The 23,483-nt window shown below is 35.1% G+C and overlaps 2 protein-coding genes across 3 annotated transcripts; one reads left to right on the top strand and one right to left on the bottom strand.

Moving 5' to 3' along the window:
- The first annotated feature begins 5,477 nt into the window (after window positions 1-5,477).
- Window positions 5,478-8,647, top strand: LOC104116451 (uncharacterized). The gene is made up of 2 exons (XM_009627310.4): window positions 5,478-5,618; window positions 7,387-8,647. The coding sequence occupies exon 2, from the start codon at window positions 7,496-7,498 to the stop codon at window positions 8,297-8,299; it is 804 nt and encodes a 267-aa protein (XP_009625605.1). The 5' UTR covers window positions 5,478-5,618; window positions 7,387-7,495; the 3' UTR covers window positions 8,300-8,647.
- Window positions 8,648-10,945: 2,298 nt separating this feature from the next.
- LOC104116452 (uncharacterized) lies at window positions 10,946-15,476 on the bottom strand. 2 transcript variants are annotated; one of them, XM_009627311.4, is made up of 6 exons: window positions 15,328-15,476; window positions 15,118-15,180; window positions 13,910-14,027; window positions 13,295-13,746; window positions 12,850-13,147; window positions 10,946-12,361 (listed from the first exon to the last, which is right to left on the bottom strand). In XM_009627311.4, exons 2-6 carry the CDS (start codon window positions 15,150-15,152, stop codon window positions 11,195-11,197), a joined length of 2,070 nt encoding a protein of 689 aa, XP_009625606.1. In that variant the 5' UTR covers window positions 15,153-15,180; window positions 15,328-15,476; the 3' UTR covers window positions 10,946-11,194. The 2 variants fall into 2 exon arrangements, with proteins under 2 accessions (XP_009625606.1, XP_033517267.1); XM_033661376.2 differs by having other exon boundaries at window positions 15,118-15,191; window positions 15,328-15,431.
- Window positions 15,477-23,483: the final 8,007 nt, after the last annotated feature.

The raw sequence follows: 23,483 nt of genomic DNA, 5'->3' as shown, positions 1-23,483 counted from the left end.
CCCTTCGAGAGGGTCTCTCCGAATTTTTTCAATAACACGGATTCAATCTCATCGTCTTCCAAATCGTTACCCTTGATGGCATACGTGTAAGAGGTGACTTGTTCGTTGGGATCGGTCGTACCATTATATTTGGGAATTTCGGGCATACGGAATTGTTTGGGGATTGGTTTTGGGGCTGCACTCGAGGGAAAAGGCTTTTGTACGAATTTTTTCGAATCCAGCCCTTTTATCATTGGTGGAGCTATTGGGATCTGATCGACCCTGGAATTATATGTTTCTACTTTTTTATCGTTGGCTTCGACTCGTTTTGTGAGTTTCTCGAGCAATTTAGTGATTTTGGGAGTAGTCCCCGATTCTTGCTCGTTTGACTTCACTATGGCTGGCTCCGTTCTGTGGGTGATTTCTCGAAGCGGAATGGGTTCCGGCCTATTTTGTACCTGAGTTTGGCTTTGCAACTGAGCTATCGCTATTTGCTGGGCTTGTAACATTTCGAAAATCATGCGCAAGCTAACGCCGTTTTCCTCGACGTTATGGGTATCTCGAGTTGCAGACCGAGTGCCACCATGAATGCTATTTTCAAGTTCAGCATGTAGGTTCGCCTCAATAGCTACATGCGAATTGATATCTATCGGCACTCCGATTCGAGCTCCAACGGTGTTTACAAGTGGTCTTTCGGTATTGGGTGTCAAGTTATTATTCTCATCTTGAAGACCGGCTTTATTGTCGATTGGTGAAGCCATTTGATTGGTAGTTAGTCGTTGTTAATACGAAATCCAAGATATTTTTGGAAACACGCACAAAACACAATGGCGTATTTTTTCAGATTCGTATCAAATAACCACTGTTATCCTTAGCCCCACGGTGGGCACCAAACTGTTTATCCGAAAAATTGGATAGAGTTAAGTTTGTGTATGGTTCTAAGGATATGTGATATAATTTGATACAAATCGTATGGAGAAATAGAAATACGTGTATTCTTGACTATGAGAATGAGAATAGTGAGCAAGAAGAACGAATAAGATAAAGTGAAATAAGCACAAGGGGATATATTTCAATATGAGAAGAAATCTTTTGTTACAATGTGCCCCTCTGCTTACAATCCATCACATCCTTATAGTAGAAGGATCCTACTTTATATACAATAAAATATACGTAGTGGAGAGCCCATGATATATTGTCTTTTCCCTAATTCCTGGCAGGATTCTCTCCCTTAGTGCGACTGTAACGGCCTTGTCTGTGAGCTTCGATACTGACTCGAACTCGATATCGGGTTGAGCCATCGGCCTTGACTCGAGCTCGATCCTGACTCAGAGTCTTGATATTCGGGGTGGGTGTTGGTCGGTCTGTGCATCTCCGACAACCTTTTGCCTCGTGGTTCGATTTGGTCATGGGCCCGATAATGATACCGAACTGATCCTTGATCGGACTTGGAGCTCGAATCCTGAAGCCCTTTCTTCGGACCTCGACCTGACCTTACGTAGATAACTTTCGATCGAAGTATTATTATCTCGACCAGTCCGTACGACTGACTTAATAGGTTTCGACAACATACAATTTTTTTCCAATGAAAAGATTAACTACTCCCTCCGATCCATAATAAATAACTTTTTCGCCTTTTTATTTTGGTCCAAAATAAAATGTCATTTTACATAATCAAGAAGGAATTAATTTTATTTTTTTAAAATTTGTCCTTATTTACATATCCCAATATGTGAAGGTAATAATTAATTAAGGATAATTTAGTGAATACATTTTTTTTCTCTTGTAGTTCGTATATTTTTAATGGGTGTGCCAAAAAACTAAAAAGTCACATATTATAAAGCGGAGGGAGTACTTCATTAGGGATATCGTAGGTCCAAAAGAGACAACGTCATTTACTACCAACCTTGAGAACATCATACTCCCAATAAATTCAATGAACTAAAGAAACATAAAATTTAGCTAAGTTAATTGCAACCATGTCAAAAGTCCTAGAGATATGTACAAAATCTACATGATCTAAGGTAGAAGACATGTGCTATATATCTTGAGGAAATAATGCAAACTACCTCTAAAAACTAAACTATTTACCTGATATTACCCATTTTAAACTTTATTACAATTTATACATATTTGAGCCAAAAGTATTATCCGAGTACCCACTCAACTTTAGTTGTTTTGGTATGTAGTTCTCCTACTTTTTCCTCTTTTTTTATTTTTTATTTGTTATTTTTTATGTCTACTCCTTCCTCTTCTTAGCCGTGGATTTTGGGGAATATTTTTTATTTTGCTTCTAGAAACAGAGATATTAATGGAGCAAGAAGTGTTAAAATTACCAGTTCATGATGTACTAGATCTATGGATTTTAGGCTCATTCTCTAAATCAAATTACGTTCATTGTAGAAGTAAGAGCTTTACGAAAATATGTGGCCTAATTGTTTTTGGATTTGAACACTTTCTTTGAGGTGTTTGTTCTTTTTTATTTTTTTTCCTGGAGCTATTAAAATAAATTGGGAAATCTACTCTAAATGCCTATTCAGGCAATTTTAATTACACGTTACTGCCATTCTAATTTGTCTTACAATGTGTGCCTATGCAATCTAAAGTATTTACCCAACTACCTATTTTTAAAATCATTTCATTTCTAATCCCAGATTACTTGAAACCCCATTAATTGCCCAAACTTATTTTCTCTTTTATTGTCTTCTCAAATATAAATAAATGTTTTTCTTCTATCTTTCTCATTTCATAATAGGATGTACGTGTCCATTGAATATTTTTATTAATTTATTCTTCATTTAAAAATAGTATATAGTATATTATTATAACATATCTAAATTTTAGTATAATCGATAACCCACAAAATTGAGTTAATTAGATTATGTGATAATTGATATTATTTCAATTTAATAATTGAAAAAAAAAATCTTTTTTAAACTCTTTGCGTACAACTGTATACCATGTTGGTATATCTATATACTATAATGGTATCATATGTTAGTTGGAACATTTTTTGGTTGTATTAGCTACATTTAATTGGTATACTGTTTGATTTTTCTTTAGTAATAGTAGAATAGTACAATATCTTAATTTTTTTAAATTTTCCTATATGCATATGTATTATGTAATCATTTTGATTTTTTCTTTATGCGTTTGGTTTATATAATAGTATTATAGTACAATATCTGAAAATATATTATTATATTAATATGTGGTACATTATTTTTTAATTTTTCTCTTTATGCGTGTGTATTATGTAATAGTAGTATAGTCATATATAGTTGCCTGAAATTAATTAGTAGATTTGTATACCTTACTGGTATAATTATATGTCATATTGGTATCATATGGTAGTTGGAATATTTATTTTGGTTGTTTTAGCTACATTTTTAAGTGAATTCTATTCTGAAATAATTTATATGATCATATTTTGCTATGTTGGATTTTCTTGTACCTATGGACATAGATTTTGTATATTATGTAATAATTTTTATAGTTATATGCAGTTGTTGGAATGACCCCGTACAACTATATATCCTATTAGTATAGCTATATTCTATATTGGTACCATATGTTAGTTGAATCCTTTTTTGATTGTATTGACTGCATTTAATTGGTATACTATTTGATTTTTTTAAATAATAGTAATACAGTACAATATCTTGAAATACTTTATTATATTAATATGTGGTATATTATTTTTTTATTTTTCTCTTTATGCATGTGTGTTATGTAATAGTAGTATAATCATATAGTTGCCGGAAATTTACTAGTACAAATATATACTATGTTGGTATAGTTATATGCCATATTGGTATCATATGGTAGTTTGAACATTATTTTTGTTGTTTTAGCTGCATTTTTAAGTGAATTCTATTCTTGAATTATTTATATGAACATGATTTGCAGTGCTAGATTTTTTTTGTGCCGATGGACATAGATTATGTGTATTATGTAATAGTTTTTATAGTTATAGGCAATTATTGGAACGATCCCATATAACTATATACCATGTTAGTATAGAGCAAGTTGCTTTGCGAATATTTAGCTTGCAATGCGAGTATGTAATTTTCTCATACTTTTATTGCATCTTTTAATATTTTTGATACTGTAGTATAGTCGCAGATAGTTGTAGCAATATTCTAGAGCAATCATATACTCTGTTGGTATACATATATACCATATTGGTATCATATGGTACCGGCAGTCATTTTTGCTACTTATACTTTTATTGTATTTTTTAATATTTTATTATCATTTCTATTCTAACTAGTATATATGAAGATTTGGTGGTTGTAGATTGTGTTTTCTTGCTCCATAATTGGTTGTGTTACTGTTAATGGTAGAGTGTGTACTCATATTTGTAGGGAAGGAGATCAAGTTTGCATGACAATCACATGTTGATTCTTAGAATCTGATTACGTAATTTATGGTGCTCAGCAGCAGTCAGTGTGATATTCAGTAAATTAGATCAAGTGACAACTGATATTATTTCAGTTTAATAACTGAATTAAAAAAATGAGAAAAAGACAAAAGGTATATCATACTAGTTATATTAAAAAAAGGTGAACAAATATTTACTATATCAGTTATTTTTTCTTATTGTATAAAAATAAGAATAATAAAAATAGTAAAAACAGTAAATGACATTAGATTATGAAGAGAAAAAGAATATAAAAAAAAGAAGTTAAATAAAATTAGAAAAGGAACAAGAAATAAAGAAAAAAATAAAATAAAATAAAATAAAGGAGTCAAAGTTGAGTGTGAAATAAGTTATGGTAAAAATAACAATAATACGATTTGGGCAAAAATAAATGAATAGAAAAAGAGAAAAAAAAGAAAAAAAAAGAAGAAAACTAGAAAAAAAGGAAAAAAGAAAAGAAGCATAGAAATAAAAAAGGATTGGAGAAAAAAGAGAAAATTTTCCACAAAAACTACTATAGGTAGAAAATATAATTAGTTTGACCGGTAAAAAAATAAATAAGTAGGTAAGGATAAATAATTTTATTTTTGTGGGTAACTGTGTCATTCACCCATATATCTTCACACGCAATTATATGAGAAAATGATAAAGATGGTCTATTTTGCTTGGTTGCAAGTTTAAAATAACCTCTTAAATTTACTTTTGAGCAGTTTTAATTTGGTCCTTTAAGTTTACCAAAAAATGAGCTCTTAAATATTTAATAAATTATGTATGTTAGTTTTATCGGAATCTTTAAATTCTTTTTAAACCAGAAGCACCTGAAAACTTGTTGAATCCCAAAAATTGTGACACAAAAAACTACACCAAATATTAGAAATAAACAAAAAATAGCAAAAAAATTGCATCTTCGAATGTTTGATCTCCTTAATATTTTTCTTCAAAGTTGTCGTTAAATATAAAAATGAAAGTTTATTAATGATTTGATAGATACCAAAAATGCTCTCTTTTGAAAGTTTAGACGACCTACGCTGCTTAAAAGTAAATTTAAGTACCATTTTGAACGTAGCCGGAACATAATAGACCATTTTTGTCATTTTCTCTTTCATTATGTGACTTCAGAATTGCTGTTCTTTCACCAAAGTTTTTGCTCCTTCGAAACCCTGGCTGCGCTTCTTTCACTTCGTTTCTAAAAGCCTATGTTCTGTGCTTCGTCCTTGTAAGTTATTCTGATATGTCTCCATATATTGTTGTTCTCTTGTCGAAATTATTGCTGTAATTTTTTTGGTGCGATTCATGTGAGCTGCTCTGTGTTTGTGTTTCTCTTTGTGCTTTTTTGGGTTGTATTTTTTTTGATTGTATGTTCAAATCAAGTTTTGGGGATCTATTTTTGTTAGATTTCCCTTAGGTTAGTTAGATTCTACCTCCGTCCCATTTGTATTTCATTAGAGTTTAAGGAGAAAAACCACGACAAACTTTTGAAACTTGTGGTTTAAAGTAAGTCATATACATTTGTATACCGTAAGTCAGGTCATTAAGGGTAAAATGGAAACTTTTTAAGTTGACATATTTCTAAATATAGAAAGGTGTTCTTTTTAGGACCGACTAGGAAAGGAAGTATGCCATATAAAAATGGGACAGAAGAAGTATTTATTAAACTTTTAGTGATTTTTCACACACATGTTTATGCTTCGTGTCGAAAATACTGGGTTCATCTACATCCACCACTGATCGATCCTTCTCCCCCAAATAACCTTTCATCAAAAATCTCAAACAAGCTAACTCCTGATCTATAGTGTAGAGCCTATATGACCGCTACCACTACTACTACCACTGCTACTAACAGTAGAAAAGAGGAGTGAAATTAACTTTATAATTTCCAATTCTCCATGCCCAAACATGTTTTACTAGACGAACTACAGGTATATTCCCGAGTACTTGTGTCATTTGAGTTTTTTCTTATAGTGGCCAAACAGATATATTCCTGAGTGGGTTATCAGATATGGATTAATGGTTAGGTTGTTAAGAGTTCTTGAAGCCAATGAAGTTGGTTTTTCCTTTTGATTTTAAAGTGAAATCTCTCATTACTTAGTAACTATAAAATGTAAGAAAACATTACGAGGAATGAAGTTTTGAAATATTCGTATAGTAAAGATAGATACACTAACACAGTATACATAACTGCAGTCCATTATGCCAATTTAAAAACATATATATTATAGGTTCAATAAAACCACATAATTAAAGAAAAAGCAAGCTGACATTTAGCCTCATAGTGCATTTGCAGGAATAGTGGAATCAACAGTAAGTTAAAAAAACTATGGACCATTTCCTTTCATTATTCAATGTTTGCTGGCAATCTTCATTGATTTATAGTATAAAAGGAACACTTTAATCATTGCCTCTTTTTGGACAGAATCATTGATTGTTCTTGTAACCAACTTTTCCTCTGATAATATCACTACCTGGAGCGATGGTCTTTCATAAATTGGCACCATATAAAGGGGGTCTTTTTGTTACAGAAGTCAATTGTCACTTAAACGAGGTTTGGGGTTATGAATTGTTTAAGTGTCTAAGTCAATAAGGTGTATTGATTGTATTCATATATCTCAATTCCAGTCTTGTTGCTGCATCGTTAAAGTTGCAATAGCAATGAATGCCCTTCAGGCAGCCAGGGACAGAGGCAGAAGCCCAGATACGGGTTTAGCCGAACCCTGTAACTTTTGCTCAAACAGTGTATTACAACAACAACAACAATAAGTATAAGTGTTACGAAATTTAGTAAATATGTACACATTAAATTTAGAACCCAATTATTAGCACTTGAAGTCGTCATTCCAAAATCCAGAGCGTATAAAGTTGAAATGTTGACTCTGCCTCTGTAGGCAGAATGTAGTTCATCTTTCTTTCAATATTTTGATCCACTTGATTGAAGAATTTTTTATTATATAAGCTATTTATCTCAGTGAATCATTGACAATATGCAGATTATGAGAAAATAAGAGAAATTGATCAGTTACTGGAAGTTTCTTAAGTGGCAAACACCATCGAAATAGTATTTCAAGAAGTACAATCAAATACGTTAGGACGTTAGCGATGGGTGGTAACAAGCAAAGGCGTAAAACCCATCACCACTCTCATCGAGGAGAATCCAGCCGCACCCGTCAACCTGTTGATTCTCTCAGGGTTGAAGAGTCTTTACCCGCGGAACTTGTGGAAGAAGAGGAACCAACAGGACCAAGAGTTCAGCTGGCTATGTGGGATTTTGGTCAGTGCGATGCTAAAAGGTGCACTGGACGGAAGCTTGCAAGATTTGGTTTGTTGAAAGAGCTGCGCGTTGGTACTGGATTTGGTGGCGTTTGTTTAAGTCCCACTGGATCACAGTGTATCTCAAGAGAAGATAGTAGTTTACTTGATCGAAGGGGGTTAGCTGTAGTCGATTGCTCATGGGCTCGCTTGGATGATGTACCTTTCACAAAACTACGTTGTGCTGCTCCTCGTCTATTACCATGGTTGGTAGCAGCAAATCCAGTAAACTATGGTCGTCCGTGTGAGCTATCTTGTGTTGAGGCTTTAGCAGCAGGTTTAATTATATGCGGTGAGGAGGAAACTGGAAATCTACTGCTCAGCAAGTTCAAATGGGGTCATGCATTCTTGTCCCTCAATAAAGAACTTTTGAAGGCATACTCAGGATGTAAGACGAGTGCTGATATTGTTTCAACTCAGAACGAGTGGCTTTCCTCACAAACCTCACATATTCCTCAAACTATAAAAGCAGAAGACACTGGATCTCACAGTGAAGGTGAAAATTCTTCCAATGATTCGGACGATGGACTTCCTCCTTTGGAGAAGAATATGAATCATCTTGACGTGGTGGACAGCGATGAAGAGAGTGAATAGCATACTTCCTTTTTTTTTTTTCCTTCAGAAAATGGAAAATATAGGTAGTAGCAGCAATAAGAGAAAATGTTTGATGTATTAATATAGCAGAATCCTCTATTCACTGTATTCTTCTGTTAGAATGTGGAGAGTATTGTTTCCCAAGATATCGTTGTTTAAAACAAAACACCTGGGTTTAGTTATGGGATCATCTTTACCAAAGTAACACTAGTTACATGATCCTAGTAGTTCATCAATCTTACATAAGTGACATAAGGTAGAAGGGGAGAAACTTTCTTTGTACTTGACTGGGCATTTCTACTTTTTCTATTATTTAATTTATGCAATGAGAAGTTTTACCGTCTACAAGTTATTTATTTCTTACAATAACTTTCTACACATTTATGCATTGAATGTTTGCAAAACTGAATCTTGTATATCACATATGTCTAAGTATATGATTACACATGAACCATATATTGATTTCAACATGGTATATACTCCAAAAAAGAACAAAGAAATAAGCTTTTAAAGTTTGCTCCTGCATAAAGGCAAAAGCAAAAATTTTAATGACATGATCCTTCTTGTTCTTAGAGAACAGGGGCGGATTTAGTAGTGCGGGTGTGGGTTCATTTGTACGTGATGTCTATGACATTGTAGTCAAAACTATAAATCCAGAACTCAAACAAGGTGATAGGTTCAGTGATTGCAACCCGAGTCCTAAACCTATAGAATTAAAATCCTAAATCCGCTTTGTCAGCTATTTGGAACTAGAAGTCTTTGGACCACCTTGGCCAACTCCTGTTGATTTGACCTCTGGAGTTTTCACCTTAAATCTCTCAAGCCTTAACTGAGATTCATCAATTCCTCTATTTTCTTGATCTTTATTAGGACTCCTTTCAAAATCAATAGTCTGAGCTTCATTTTCTTGATCTTTGTTAGGAAAGATATTCTTGAAGAAGTTTCTACTTTTCAAGGAGAGGTCTTTGAAGAACTCTAGAATCATATTCAATCTAAGATCCACTAAATGATTCACTAAAAGATTGAGTAATTTTTGGATTTAAGACTAACAAATTTTTGAGAAGTTGGGATTAGGCTTTGAGAAATATGATGTTTTGACTAGTTAAGGGATTAGAGTTTAGTTGGGGTGTTTCATGTGATAATTGTTTATGTAGTTGTGTAGCTTTCTTGGTCATAAGCTGGCAAAGATATTTCTTAAAAAATCCTATTAAAGACACTTAATTTGACTTGGTCATATTATGATGCAACTTATGATGGCTGCCTTTTTTGCTTTTGTTGAATCATCTTTGTTTTCTTTTCATAGAAAAAGGTTGAAATTTACCACAAAATATTTGATTTTTTTTAACTGTTTACTTTTGGTTCATACCTCTTTCTATTTCGACTTTTTTGAAAGGTGTAAGAGTAAGAAGCTCCTACGTAGTTAATATTTTCTCATATTTGTCCATCCTTCTAATAGTTGCGTGATGTGATGTGTAGACCAACAAAGATGATTGAGTTATGAAAACTTCTGGATAGATATCTTACATCTGAACCGAATCCTTTCTAGTTAAAGAATCTCTTTCTAGTTGCTCTAGAACAATTAGGAGATTCTCTAGAAGAAATACGTGGTTCTGCTTCTGGCGGCAATATGCTTGGTGCCGCTTATTGGGTCAAATCAATACGTTCTAAGAAGAAAGATTGGAATATCAATCTCATCGAGATCATGGATCTCACACCAAATCCTATCAATCGAATTACTTTTTCGAGAAATACGAGACATCTATCCATTGATAAGAAAAAGAAAAAATATGAACGGGGAGTGGATTGATGATAAAATAGAATCCTAGGTAGCGAAGAGTGATTCGTTACTATCAAATTAGTTTATATATATCCTTTGCAATAACTTGAAGCATGCCCTTGAATAATTAAAATAAGTCCATATATACCTCTACATGGCTTCCACTGTATCAGCCAAGTTAGACCAATTTTTTTCACAGTGAAAAATCATTAGTTGGGGTAGGGCATACTAGACAGGAACAATAACGGTGTCCCATTCGTGATCCCTATTTTAGTATTTTTGGAGTAAAATCATTTCCAATTCTATACATTATGATTTAGTCTATACATTATGATTTAGGACGTAACATTATTTCTGCTTCATCCCCCTTGAAGGAATGTTCAGGATCTCCACAAGTAAAGCGTTTAAGTTATATACGCTGTCGGTATAAATGAAAATTACTCTAGTAAAAAAACCCTCATCATCAATTAGATGGTGTAATTAACATAAATAATCTTCTCACCAACAGCCTTTTTTCACTTTGACCATCTTGGTGAGCGTTTGGCCATAAGAAGTATAAAATTTCAAAAAAAGTATTTTTAAAAAAAGAAGTGAAAATAGTATTTAAAAATTAGAATTGTATTTGGACATGAATACAATTTTGGGTCGTTTTTGAATTTTTGCGAGTGATTTGAAGTGAATTTTGAAAAATAACTTTTTGGAGTTTTTCAAAATTTCGAAAAATTCCGAAATTCATATCTTAAGTGAAAATTGAAAATTTTATAACACTAATTTAGAAAAAAAGTGATTTTCTTTTGGAAAAAATGAAATTTTTTTTATGGCCAAACGGGCTCTTGAATAACATAAACAATCCAGTCAAGCAACCATGATAGTCTAATTGCTGACAAATTTTATTGATTGCATCAGATTTTACAAACACATCTAAATACAACAACAGCCTCAAATATCATAGATACATAGCCAAACCTCTAATTCATATTAGATGAAGAAATAGATAGATAGAGACTAAAAAGAAAAAAAACTAGAGACATAGATACATAGCCGAACCTCTCATTCTATAAAGTATAACCCTACACCATATTAGATGAAATGCAGTGCTTTGAGCAATACCAGCTACCCTACCTATACAGGTTTGGTCTCAGATGAGCATCATAATGTGAGACATGAAATGATGGGGTTGTACCTGTCTCATTCCTAGGAAGTGATCTTAGGTACATTTCTTCACCTGATAATAATTTTGGCACCACATTGGGGCTGAATGTGGTCGGTGAGGATTCATGTAGTGGACTCCAACTTGGGGATTGAGGTGTAGTAGTTGTTGTACTGAGGAAAAAAGGATAGGTGGGGTACACTGACTTACTAGAAAACGGAAGACCAAAACTCGAGGGAGGATTAAGGTAGTCGAATCCAGTGGAATACGGTAGACCTTTGTCTAAGGCGTTTTCAAAGACAGGCCTTTGTGAAGGTAGTCCAGAACCGACATCTGTGATAGGTCGGGTGGAAAGAGAAGAAAACCTATTTCCTGTTATAGCATTTGATCCAGACTCCATGTAAGGGGTTCTACGGAATTTATCAGAGCCATTTTCAAGAGAATAATTTGCTGAACTGAACCTTGAAAGCAACCCCGGGTAGCTCGTAGTTGTAGATGCTTCGGGTTGAAAATCTGTTGGTAGTCTGAAAAGGCCGGGGCACCCAGGTGGAATATCTAATCTGTCCTCAATTCTAGTTGTAAGAATAGAATGTCCTACACTCTCCGCAGAAGATTTGTAGTCGTTGATCTGTTGGCTAAGTGAAAACTTAGCTTGTTCAAGTGCCCCCAGGATAGAACCTATATTATTTGAAGCGTTATGAGAAACCAAGGCTTTTTCATAAGCTCCTTCAAAAGCTTGTCCTGCTTGCGAACTGCTACCTTCAGAAGATGGAATAGTATTTTCCAAGGGGTGCATAGGGGGGCCATTCGCAGACATAGACTGATGGTGACTATAAGCAGGTATCGGGCCATGATTTTCTGGACAACTCCCATTAGACTTTGAGAATGCAAATTCTGATGCTGACTCTGAGGTAATAATTTTGCTGCAATTCTGACCCTTCCAGCGTCCAGTATCGATATGTGGAGCGGATGGAACATTGTCTGTAACTCCGTTCAGGGAGCGAATATCTGCTTCCTGGAATTGGTTTGCATGATTTTGCAAATTTATCATTTCAGCTGAGTATGATTGCTCGAATGCCTTCATGTCATCTCTTTCTTCAGTCACATCCGAGTAATTCCCAGGGTCACATGAATCCTGAGTCGTTTATGAAAGACAACTGAAATGAATTGTCTGCGCGACAACATCTAACAGATCTATGCATTATCTTCACCAGCGAATGACCTATGAAGGTATGTACTGGACTAAAGCAAAAGCAGCGAAACACATCAAGAACACAAATAGAAGCAAATTTAACAGTACAAGTTAAGAAATATAGGACACACCAACTAACTACACCTCAATCTCAAACTAGTCGGGGTGGCTATATGAATCTTCTGTTTTCCGTTTAGAGGATCATCATGGTTTGACAAACTTAACTCTACAAACCAGAATCTAGCACTAGACTAAAATCCAATTAGGGAGAGAATAATACGTGAATAAATTATCAGGAGTTCCATCATTCTTTGACGGCTATGCTCTTGTATATATTAGTCTAGCGACGACCTTGGACATCAGTTTCTTTGATATCAAGTGGTCAACAGATGAATGGTATAAATTACTTGAGCAAAGTTTCATAAATATACCTGCGCATAGCTGTTATTCTCTCTGTACTTTTCTTCCCATTCTCTTTGGGCTTTTTCCTCAGCTTCATATTTCCCTATAAGTTGTGCCTTATGTTGTAAAGCTCTTTCCATGTTTTCATCATTCTCATCTGCTTTCCTTTGATTTTCTGACATCTCTGAAGCTTGAAAGTGAGGTTGATCTTTCGCATCATTATCGCCAGCACTGTCCATTAAGGATTGAGTCCCATTGTTAGCTGAAGAAGGAAGAATCTCGGAGGGACATCCACCAGAAGTATTTTGTAATTCATCAGTGTCCGATCTGGTCCACAAAAGAAATGACGTTTAAAAGGAAACTATGATATAGAGGAACTCTAATTGCACCGGGGGATGTGCATATGATGCTTGTAAAATATGTATCAGGAATTTACCTAGCATAATCATAACTCAAACTTATTAAAGAACTTACCGAGTGTTACTGCGCCTTATCCGTCGGCATGATTTTCCAGAACGTCTTGGCGAAGAAGATCCAGTTGATGCGAAACTACTAGACCTTCGCCAGGCAGAATCACTGTATTTCTTCCTGTCGAAAGACTGCAAAGAATGATTATTACCACTTTTCCACGACAAACTTCTACCAGTTGATGGAGAAGATACAATCTCGGAGCTTGAGAATGTATCTGCATCATTTTCTTTCTCTTTCACATTTGATGAAGTTGGCTTTCGCTCGTCTCTATTGTCAGGGGACTCAGCACATTTAGAATCAGCGAATATCGCTTCCTGATCAGAGCCTGAATCAAACTCCTCTGAAACATCAGATCTTCCATTGTTCTCTAAGATGGAAAGAACAGCTGCGGTGGCCTTCTCGGCTTTCTTTCTTTGTAGCGACACAATCTTTAGCTGCTCTTCCAGTTCCAAGACCTATAACACATTAATTAAAAAGCATTCACCTTTTCCACTCCAATTGCAGAAAATCTTTGATAAAATAGACTACGCTCGTGGTGGGTTGAGGAAGGAAGAAAAGATTCAAAATTTTGGTGCTTATGCGCCTGTTTGCTTATACGTTTATAAGCTAAAGACTAACCCTCTCTGATAGTTCTTCAGCTCTCTGCCTTGCTGTTTGTGAGACAGACCTTTCAGCCAATAATCGTGCCCGGAGAAATTCAATTGTCATACTAGAATCTTCCATGCCAAGGATTTTCCTGATCAACAAAATTATAAAATATTAGGCTCCACTTGAAAATAACATCCAACTCACTGAGGTAAAAAAGGGCATAAAATCATTCCACTGCCTATGATTTTTGATAAATCCAAAGGAACTGAACATCTAAGAGGATGTTACAGAATAAGCATTAAGTAGCAAAGTACTACAGTTTCAATCTTTACAAGCAGTGACTGAGATTTATATACCTTGAAATGTTGACATCCCACTCCCAACGACTCCCTCAACCTCCCGATTGGGAAGTGTATCTACTTCTCCTTTTTTATTTATAGGTGAAGAGTGAGCATATTAGTGTTTCATCTAATAGAGAGCCTTATACTTTGAGTGATGTTCCCTAGTGAACAACAGATATTAATACAATTTCTTACACTACAAATAAATAAGAAAATAAAATCTAAAGAGATTGAATTCTTAGGTAAATCTTTCAACTGAGTCTATCATTACTACCCAAGATTTTCACCTTTATTTACCTAGAATTGACCAGAGGGTAAATAAGAAATATAACAACCATCGGCGGAGCTAGAGGGACGCATGGGGGTTCGAACCATCTTCGACGGAAAATTACACTGTATATACAAGGCCAACATTATTTTTTATGTATATATATGTTAGATGTTAAATCCCCTTGACTTCTCTGTGTGTCTACTTCTTTATATTTTAAATCCACTTAGTAAAAATTCTGGCTCCGCCATTTATAACAACCACATCTCTCATATCTCAATCTCCATCTCCTTACCCGATACCAGTGCTAGTGAGAGATAGCAAGTACCCCACAGAATAGCGGAGTGAAAGTGCACGCCAGCCGGCCCGGACACCACTGTCATTCAAAAAAAGAAAAGGAAAAATATCCCAATCCCCATCTCCATCTTAATGAAAGAAAACATTTTTACTTCTTCTATCTACTTTTGTTCCACTAGCAGAGTAAAGAAACCATTTTTACTAGGTTTTTGCTGTAAAGAGCAGTTTTAATAGCATCAAAGTTAAACCGCAGATAGGAAATCAGCCTAAATCTAACAATTTCATATATCTACACATAAAGAAATGTGTGTAAGGTATAGCAAGATAAGTACCTCTGATCTTGATCTTCTTTCCCATGACTTGTCATCTTGTAAAAGAAGCTCAAAGTTCAGCTCCTAAAATGGCACTCACAATTATTTAAATACCCCCAATAATAAAAGAATCAAAGAACTCAGTCAAGAATTTTTCAGAAAAGCTGAAAAGAATGATGAGAGTTGACATAGTAAGACAAATAATTGAATAAAGATTTGAATTTTTCTTACCTTGAAATTGAAGCTGACTTAAGTTTGAGATCCTAAAAAGGGAATAGTAGTTGAATTCATGGTTTAGTTTAAGGTGGACTTGTTCAGTTTACTTTATTGGTATGAGTTTCTGGGAAGGGGTAGCTTTGGAAATGAAGAAAGCAAGTTGTATGTTTCGGGAAAATTACAATTCGTGTCCGATAGAGACCAGACCAGGGTTTGTTTTTTTCTTTTCTCTATGCTTGTTTAAACAACTTTTCACATATTTTATTTATTTATTAATGTTGCTCTCAAACACACATGCAAGTGTACGTGGTCGTACAAGTAATAAAATAATAAATTAAGTGTCGAATCCACAGAGAATTGTATTAACTATCTACTAAATTCACCAAGAATGTTATTCAGTCGAGTTACTCAGAGTTCAAAAGTGTGATTATACTAAACAATAATTCTAACTAGTAACTAAATTATCAATCGGCAAAATGGTTGTTGTGTATTCAGTGGAGACAAATATTTCAGGGTTGTGATCGATTCACCAATCCTATCGTGTTCTAGTTAACTCTCTCTTTTATACAATTCACTCATGGTTGCTAATTAATCGAACAATTGCTCTCGTAGCCTTCTCCCGAAGTACTACTCGCCTATTCAAAATAAATTAACGCCTATATTCCTATAAAATCAATCTATTGAGAACGCATTAAGATTACGATATTTAATTAAGCACAGTGACTAAGTATATTCCTATCCTAACCACAAATCCGCCCCCTCAGAGTTAAGATCGTGCTCTCTTAAATTCTTCACTAATCTAAACATAGCTTTCCCAAGCATAGCATAGATAGTAAATAGAACCTAAATGCCGGCCAGACAATTAAGCAATTATTTATATAATTGAAAAAATAATCATATATTGGTGAATTGTAATTAAGGTTAAATCAACTTTAAACAACAATATTCATGGCTAAATCACAGCCCCGTAACTATGGGTTTTAGCCACTCATGATAGTATCAAAACAAATTCACAAGTGTTTGAATAATTGATACTAATAAGAAAGATGAAGAAAAACTGAGAAACCTTGCTTCCGAGTGTTCCGTGTCTTGTTCTCGCCTCCAAAGAATGTCCAATCATCCCCTCTCCCCTCCCCCCCCCCCCCCCAAAAAAAGGTTTAGAACCCCTTTTATACATGTTGGGGGAGTGTAGGGTTAAAATCACCAAGTTCCAGTCGTATTAGGACAAATTCCGCCCTTTGGCGTCTCGCTTGGCGCCTGGCACCAACCTGGACATCAAACTTTTTGGTCTTCTGTAAATGGCATTTTGGTTGGTGCCTAGCGCTAACCTGGACACTAAACTCGTACTTCCTCTAAATTTTTTGTTTTTGCTTTAATTTGCATGCCAATTTTCCAGATCACTTCTATTTGACTCCTACACATAAAAATACCACGAATTAGAACAAATCATTGCATTACACATACAAAACTCACGCAATATGAGTAAAATGCGAGGCAATATGCATACTTTATGTTGAATATCAACACCCCACATTTAAACTATTGCTCATCCTCGAGTAATGGAACTCTCAACTACACTCCAACAGCGTACACATCTCAACTAGAGAGGAGCACTTCAATATTTAATCATATACTCTACCCTTGACTATGATCGACACCAGCAATCAAGCATGACATACGACTTTCACATTCTTCCCGTTTTAAACATGCCAAAGTATAAACAGTTCAATTCAATAAATTCAAACAACCTACCCATAAAGCACCCTACCTCAAGAGCCGACTCGTTATCACTAAGCACTCCCAACTCGCGCACTCACCCAACAAGAGAAATTCACAATATCACAATCCGTCATGAGATCATGGGCCCTCATTAACAACCAAAAGAGTGAATATAGAATAGTCCACACAGTCAAGTATGACTTTGAACATAAATTAAGGACATCACATAATTTGAACAAAAAATCGCACCCTCTCACAAAGAATTCATGTGCATCCCGTAGTTGTACCATAAGCTTTCCCATAGTGTACATTTCTACTAATCTAAGCTAGCCAAATCTATGATCAATTAGGACTTTAAGGTTGTAATGTAGGCTACGGGACGGGTAATATACATTTAGAAATAATGACTCACCCTCCTAAGCACTACACTCAAAAATTGAGCACATACTCTTCTCAACCGATTCGCTTGCCACAAACCATATACAACATAGCCCTCTTCTTCAATTAAGCACTTCTACATCCCCACTAGCACGAATTAGTAAGATTAGGATATGTGTGTTTTTCTACATTATTTGAACTATCATTTTTTTTCCTTCTTGAAATTATTTTTTCTTCTTTTATAAAAACCCTCCATATATTAAGATTCATCGGCTAGTGACCTTTTTTTCCCATAGCTTTAGTGCACCTTAAGGGCCCGTCCATGGTTCCACTCGAAAGTTACTCCCCAATTTCTCACCGTACCTTTTTTAGCGACTAAGTGCCTTAGGAGGTAAAGGTTTAACAATCTCAAGTTAAGAACAAAATAGGGGTACGACTTGTAATGTGGGTGTCAAAGGAAATTAAAGGTCTATATGCTCAACGGGGCTAGCAACGGAAAATTTTATTTGTAAGTGACAAGAACATTTATGATCGAGTAAGAAACGCCTAAGTCATCTCCTAGACTAGCACAACTTAATGATTTCGCTTCGATTAACACATAGGGAAAGTTCTATACTACACAGGATAGCAGACAATACCACAAATCCTTACACATATCTTACACATGACTCAATCAAGACGGTTTTGTTCAACTCTCAAGTCAAGCAAGCACATATAATTGAGAAATTTTAAGCAATCTTGCACAATGTGGCATACAAGTCGAACAACTGAGAAAAGGCTTCACGTAGTAGGTTATTTAATTTACTCAGGCATCACAATTTAAATCAAGTGTACGGGAAGACATAGCGCATGTCATTAACCTAATGTGCCAGCACCAAACACGTCAATAGGTACCTCAGAGCAACTCAATTTCTTCCTAACCTACTCCTAAAAAGAAAAATACAGTACCCGGTTCGAGCTACACCCTTGAAAAAGAACCGAAGCTCAAAGAAAAACTAAGGGATACTACCAAACTATCCTAAAAAAAGTCTTTTTGGTGCTTTTGATTGGACTTTACTCCCTCAAGAAAATTATACAAAATATCCATCGTTGGGAAATGTCCGAGTTCTTTCTGATTTGTTTCATTTTTTTGGGCAAAGGTCCAAATATGCCCTTATACTATACGAAATTGAGCACATTTGCCCTTCGTTAATACTTTAGCTCAAATATACCCTTACCGTCACATAGTTGGTCCAAATATGCCCTTAAAGTTACACAGTTGGCCCATATATGCCCTTTTCAAAACGGAATTCACCCAAACTAATTATCTCTTTCTTTAATTGTATTAAAGTGTATTACAAACACTATTTCCTTTTTATAGTACTTTTTTTTTCTTTACCTTTCTCTTTTCTTTCATCTTTTTTCTTTTCTTCTCTTTTTATTTTCCTTTTTCTTTCTCCCTTATCCGATTTCCTCCATTACTGATGTCTTCTCCATTTTCATCACCAATTTCACTTGACAAAATTCATAAATTCCAATTACTAAGAAACTTCTCCCATAAGGTAATCAAGTTCCAATTTCACTGGCCCTCTAAATAAATAAAATTAAATTATTTCAAAAATTAAGGTTTAAAATTTAAAATAATAAAAATATCTCAACCTTTAACAATACTCAAAAGACTAAAATATTTAAATTATTTTCAGAAAGATAATTTAATGATTAAAAGCCTAGAGTTCAAGTTATAGTGTTATAAATTTGAGTTGTTAGTCTTTTTTCAGCTGGACATTTTCTATTTTTTTTATTAACTATGTAAATTAGGGGTGTACATGGAATGGGTTGGTTCGAGTTTTTTATCAAAATCAAACCAAACTAATTATATCGGTTTGGATTGTTCAATTTTGTTGGATTTTTGAATTTTTTGTTATATAAATATTATTTCAATCTTACTTTGTTAAAACTTTTTAGAACTAAATATATGTTCAATAAAAATTAAAAAATTGAAAAACATATGATCTATAAAAATATTCTTATGGGAGAATTTTCTTAGTAATTGGAATTTATGAGTTTTGTCAAGTAAAATTGGTGATGAAAATAGAGAAGACATCAGTAATGGAGGAAATCGGATAAGAGAGAAAGAAAAAGGAAAAAAAAAAGAGAAGAAAAGAAAAAAGATGAAAGAAAAGAGAAAGGTAAAGAAAACAAAGTACTAATAAAAAGGAAATAGTGTTTGTAATACACTTTAATATAATTAACGAAAGAGCTAATTAGTTTGGGTGAATTTCGTTTCGAAAAAGGCATATATGGGCCTACTGTGTAACTCTAAGGGCATATATGGACCAACTACGTGACGGTAAGGGCATATTTGAGCTAAAGTATTAACGAAGGGCAAATGTGCTCAATTTCGTATAGTATAAGGACATATTTGGACATTTTCGTTTTTTTTATATTTTGTCTACTACTCTACTGTGATGACCCAAAAGGTCATCTTTAAATTTAATAATTATTTATGTATTCTGAGACCTCAAACAACACTATTCATCATTTCTCGACTTGCGTGCACAATCCGTATAGTTTTTCGGAAATTTTTATATGAAAAATTGATTTAAATAAGAAATAGAGTCTTAAAACTCAACTGAGTTGACTTTGGTCAACATTTTGAGCAAACAGACTCAGATCAGTATTTTGACAGTTTCGGTAGGTCCGTATCGTGATTTGGGACTTGGGCGTATGCCCGAAATTTAATTTGGAGGTCTCTAGCTCGAGTTATCGCATATTATCAAAAATTTTAAGTTTAAAGGTTTAATGACTTAAGAGATTTGACTAATGTTTGACTTTGTTGATATCGGATCTGTATTTTGGTTTCGGAATCCGGTATAGTTCCATTACTATATTTATGACTTGTCTGCCAAATTTGGTGAGAAACGGAGCTGGTTTGATGTTATTCGGACGTCCGGTTGTTAAAATAGAAGTTCTAAAGTTTTATTGAAAATTTTCATTTGATTTGGAGTCTGATTCGTAGTTCTAGGCGTTGTTTTGGGATTTCGATTGCACGAGCGAGTTCATATGTGATTTTTGGACTTGTGTGCATAATTGGTTTGGAGCCCTGAGGGCTCGGGTGAATTTCGGATAGGCTACGGATGTTTTGAAACATAGAAAATCTGGTTTTTTGTGCTTCTGATGGTTTTTGGTGTCATGTGCTTCGCGAATGCGAAGGGTAGTTTGGGACAGGGGAATTTTCTTCATTGCGAACGCGATAGATAGGTCGCGAATGCGGAGCAATAAGGGCCTTACCCTTTGCGAACGCGACCAGCATCCCACGAACGCGTAGGCTTGTGACCTGAGTAGGAGGAATCGTTGTTTCTTCTACGCAAACACGAAGGCCAGACGAAGCAGCCTTTGCGAACGCGTGGGAGGACTCGCGAACGTGAAGGCCACTTAGGCTCCTGCACATCGCGAACGTGACAGGCCCTTCGCGAACGCGAAGAAGGCCTGACGCGAGTGAATTAAAATAGAACCAAAATAGGATTTCGTCCCATTTTTATTATCCACGATTTAGAACTCGGTTTAGGGGCGATTTCAAAGGGATTTTTCACGATTTTGAACTGGTAAGTGTTCTTTATCATATAGTGATTATATTTCATAAATCTATGTCTATATTCATTCTTTATTTCGGATTTAGATGGAAGAAATTAGAATTTTTGTAAAATTTCCCAAAAACGAAAATTTAGAATTTGAAGGTTCATTTGACATCGGAATTTGATAATTTTTGTATGGATGAACTCGTATCGGAACGGGTGTTCGGCTTTTGTGAGTTTTTTTGAGATTCGAGACGTGGGTCCTACTGTTGAATAAATTTTGAATTTTACATATGGAATTAATTCCTACTATTTGTATTGAGTATATTGAATTATTTTTTACTAGATTTGAGGATTTCGGACACGAATTCGCGAGGCAAAGGTTTATTAGATTCTTGAATTTGGTTGCAAAACGAGATAAGTGTCGTGGTTAACCTTGACTTGAGGGAATAGAACCCTTGAATGATTTGTTATATGAAATTCATGTGAACGACGTATAGGCGAGGTGACGAGTGTCTATACGTCGTCAAATTAATTGTTTGCATAATTATTTGAAATCATAAATTATTTTAAGACATGAATTACTTATTATATTAATTGTTTCTCTCATATTCCATGCTCAATATTATGCCTTGAATTTCTGCAATAATTGTTACATGCTTATTTGATTTATGTGTCTTAATTGCTACTGGACATTTAGCATATTAAATATTAAACTGCCTTTTTTCTATCTGATTTCCAGAATTAATTGCTACTTGTCATTGTTTGTTTCATAAATAAATTATAATTATTATATGCCTTGATGCTTAATAGTTTCTCATTGAATGTGGTATTTATTGGAGTATTTTTATTACATTTAAGAGTTGTTAAATATATTGGGGGATCGGGTTGCGCGCCGCAACAAATTTATTTAAAGTTTATATTGGGGGATCGGGTTGCACGCCACAACAGATTTATTTAAAAGTTTATATTGGGGATCGGGTCGCACGCCACAACAGATTTATTCTAAGTTTATATTGGGGGATCGGGTTGCACGCCGCAATGGAAACAAGTTGAGGGATTGTGACTGCTGAATTGACTTCAATTATTGATATTATTTACCGGTCTTATTACTATTCCCGTTATTATTATTATTATTATTATTATTATTATTATTATTATTATTATTATTATTATTATTATTATTATTATTATTATTATTGTGTACAGGTTAATATAAGCGACCTGCCTTAGCCTCGTCACTACTTCGTTGAGGTTAGGCTCGGCACTTACCAGTACATGGGGTCGGTTGTACTGATACTACACTCTGCAGTTCTTGTGCAGATTTCGGAGTTGGTCCCAATGGCGTACTGTAGATTTACTCGGATACATCTACCAGTGGAGACTTGAGGTATAACTGCACAGGTTCGCAGTTCTGAAGTCTCCTTCTATCTTATCTCAGTTGTGTATTATATTTCAAACAGCTTGCATTTTATTCAGATCTTTATTTGTATTGTTCTAGAAGCTCGTGCACTTGTTACTCCAGTTCTGGGATGGTATTTAGATATCACGATTATTATGGATTATTCACTTTATTTCAGACTTTATTTCTGCATTTGTTTCCTTGTTATTAATTAATTTAAAATTTTGTTAAAATGGCTAGTTATAATCTAACGTTGACTTGCCTAGCAAATGAAATATTAGGCGCCATCACGGTCCCGAAGGTGGGAATTTCGGATCGTGACAGTTGGTATTAGAGCACTAGGTTACATAGGTCTCACGAGTCACGAACAAACTTAGTAGAGTCTGAAGGATTGGTAAGGAGACGTATGTACTTATCTTTCAGAGGCTATGAAGTTTAGGAACAATATCACTTTATTCTTATCCTGTCGTGCGATTTTATTTTGTCATCGATAATTGAACCATTCTATTCTTATTCTCTCGCAGATGGCGAGAACACGTAATACATTACCGACGGACAGGGACCAGAGCCCCCGGTGGAAACTATGGCCAGGGGTAGAGGTCGAGGCCGAGGTCGTGCTGGAGGCCGAGGCCGAGGCAGATGTAGAGCTCAGTCTAGAGCCCAAACAGCAGCACCTGTTGTAGAACCTCAGGTGGATCTTCAGGAGGAGGTTCCCGTTCAGACTGTACTGATTGGACCAGTTCAGATCCCAAAAGGATTCATAGCTACTCCAGTACTTCAAGACGCTCTAGTCCGTTTGGTGAGACTTATGGAGGGTATGGTCTAGAATGGTACATTTCCAGTGGCACCAGCCGTCTCACAGGCTGGGGGAGGAGCACAAACTCCCACTACTCTAGCTCCGAAGCAGATGGCTCCCAAGAATCAGGCTCCAGCAGTCCCGCTAGTTATTGCAGCACAAGCCGGTGATAGGACCGCCATGTATTCTGAGGCCTTATTGAGACTGGATATGTTTACTAAGCTCTTTCCAGTTCACTTCAGTGGTACACCTTCTAAGGACCCACAAGATTATCTTGACCGTTGTCATGAGGTGCTGTGGAACATAGGTATAGTTGAGACCA

The sequence above is a fragment of the Nicotiana tomentosiformis genome, chromosome 5 (assembly GCF_000390325.3).
Source record: "Nicotiana tomentosiformis chromosome 5, ASM39032v3, whole genome shotgun sequence".
NCBI lineage: Eukaryota > Viridiplantae > Streptophyta > Magnoliopsida > Solanales > Solanaceae > Nicotiana > Nicotiana tomentosiformis.
This window is presented reverse-complemented; position numbering and strand designations above follow the sequence as displayed.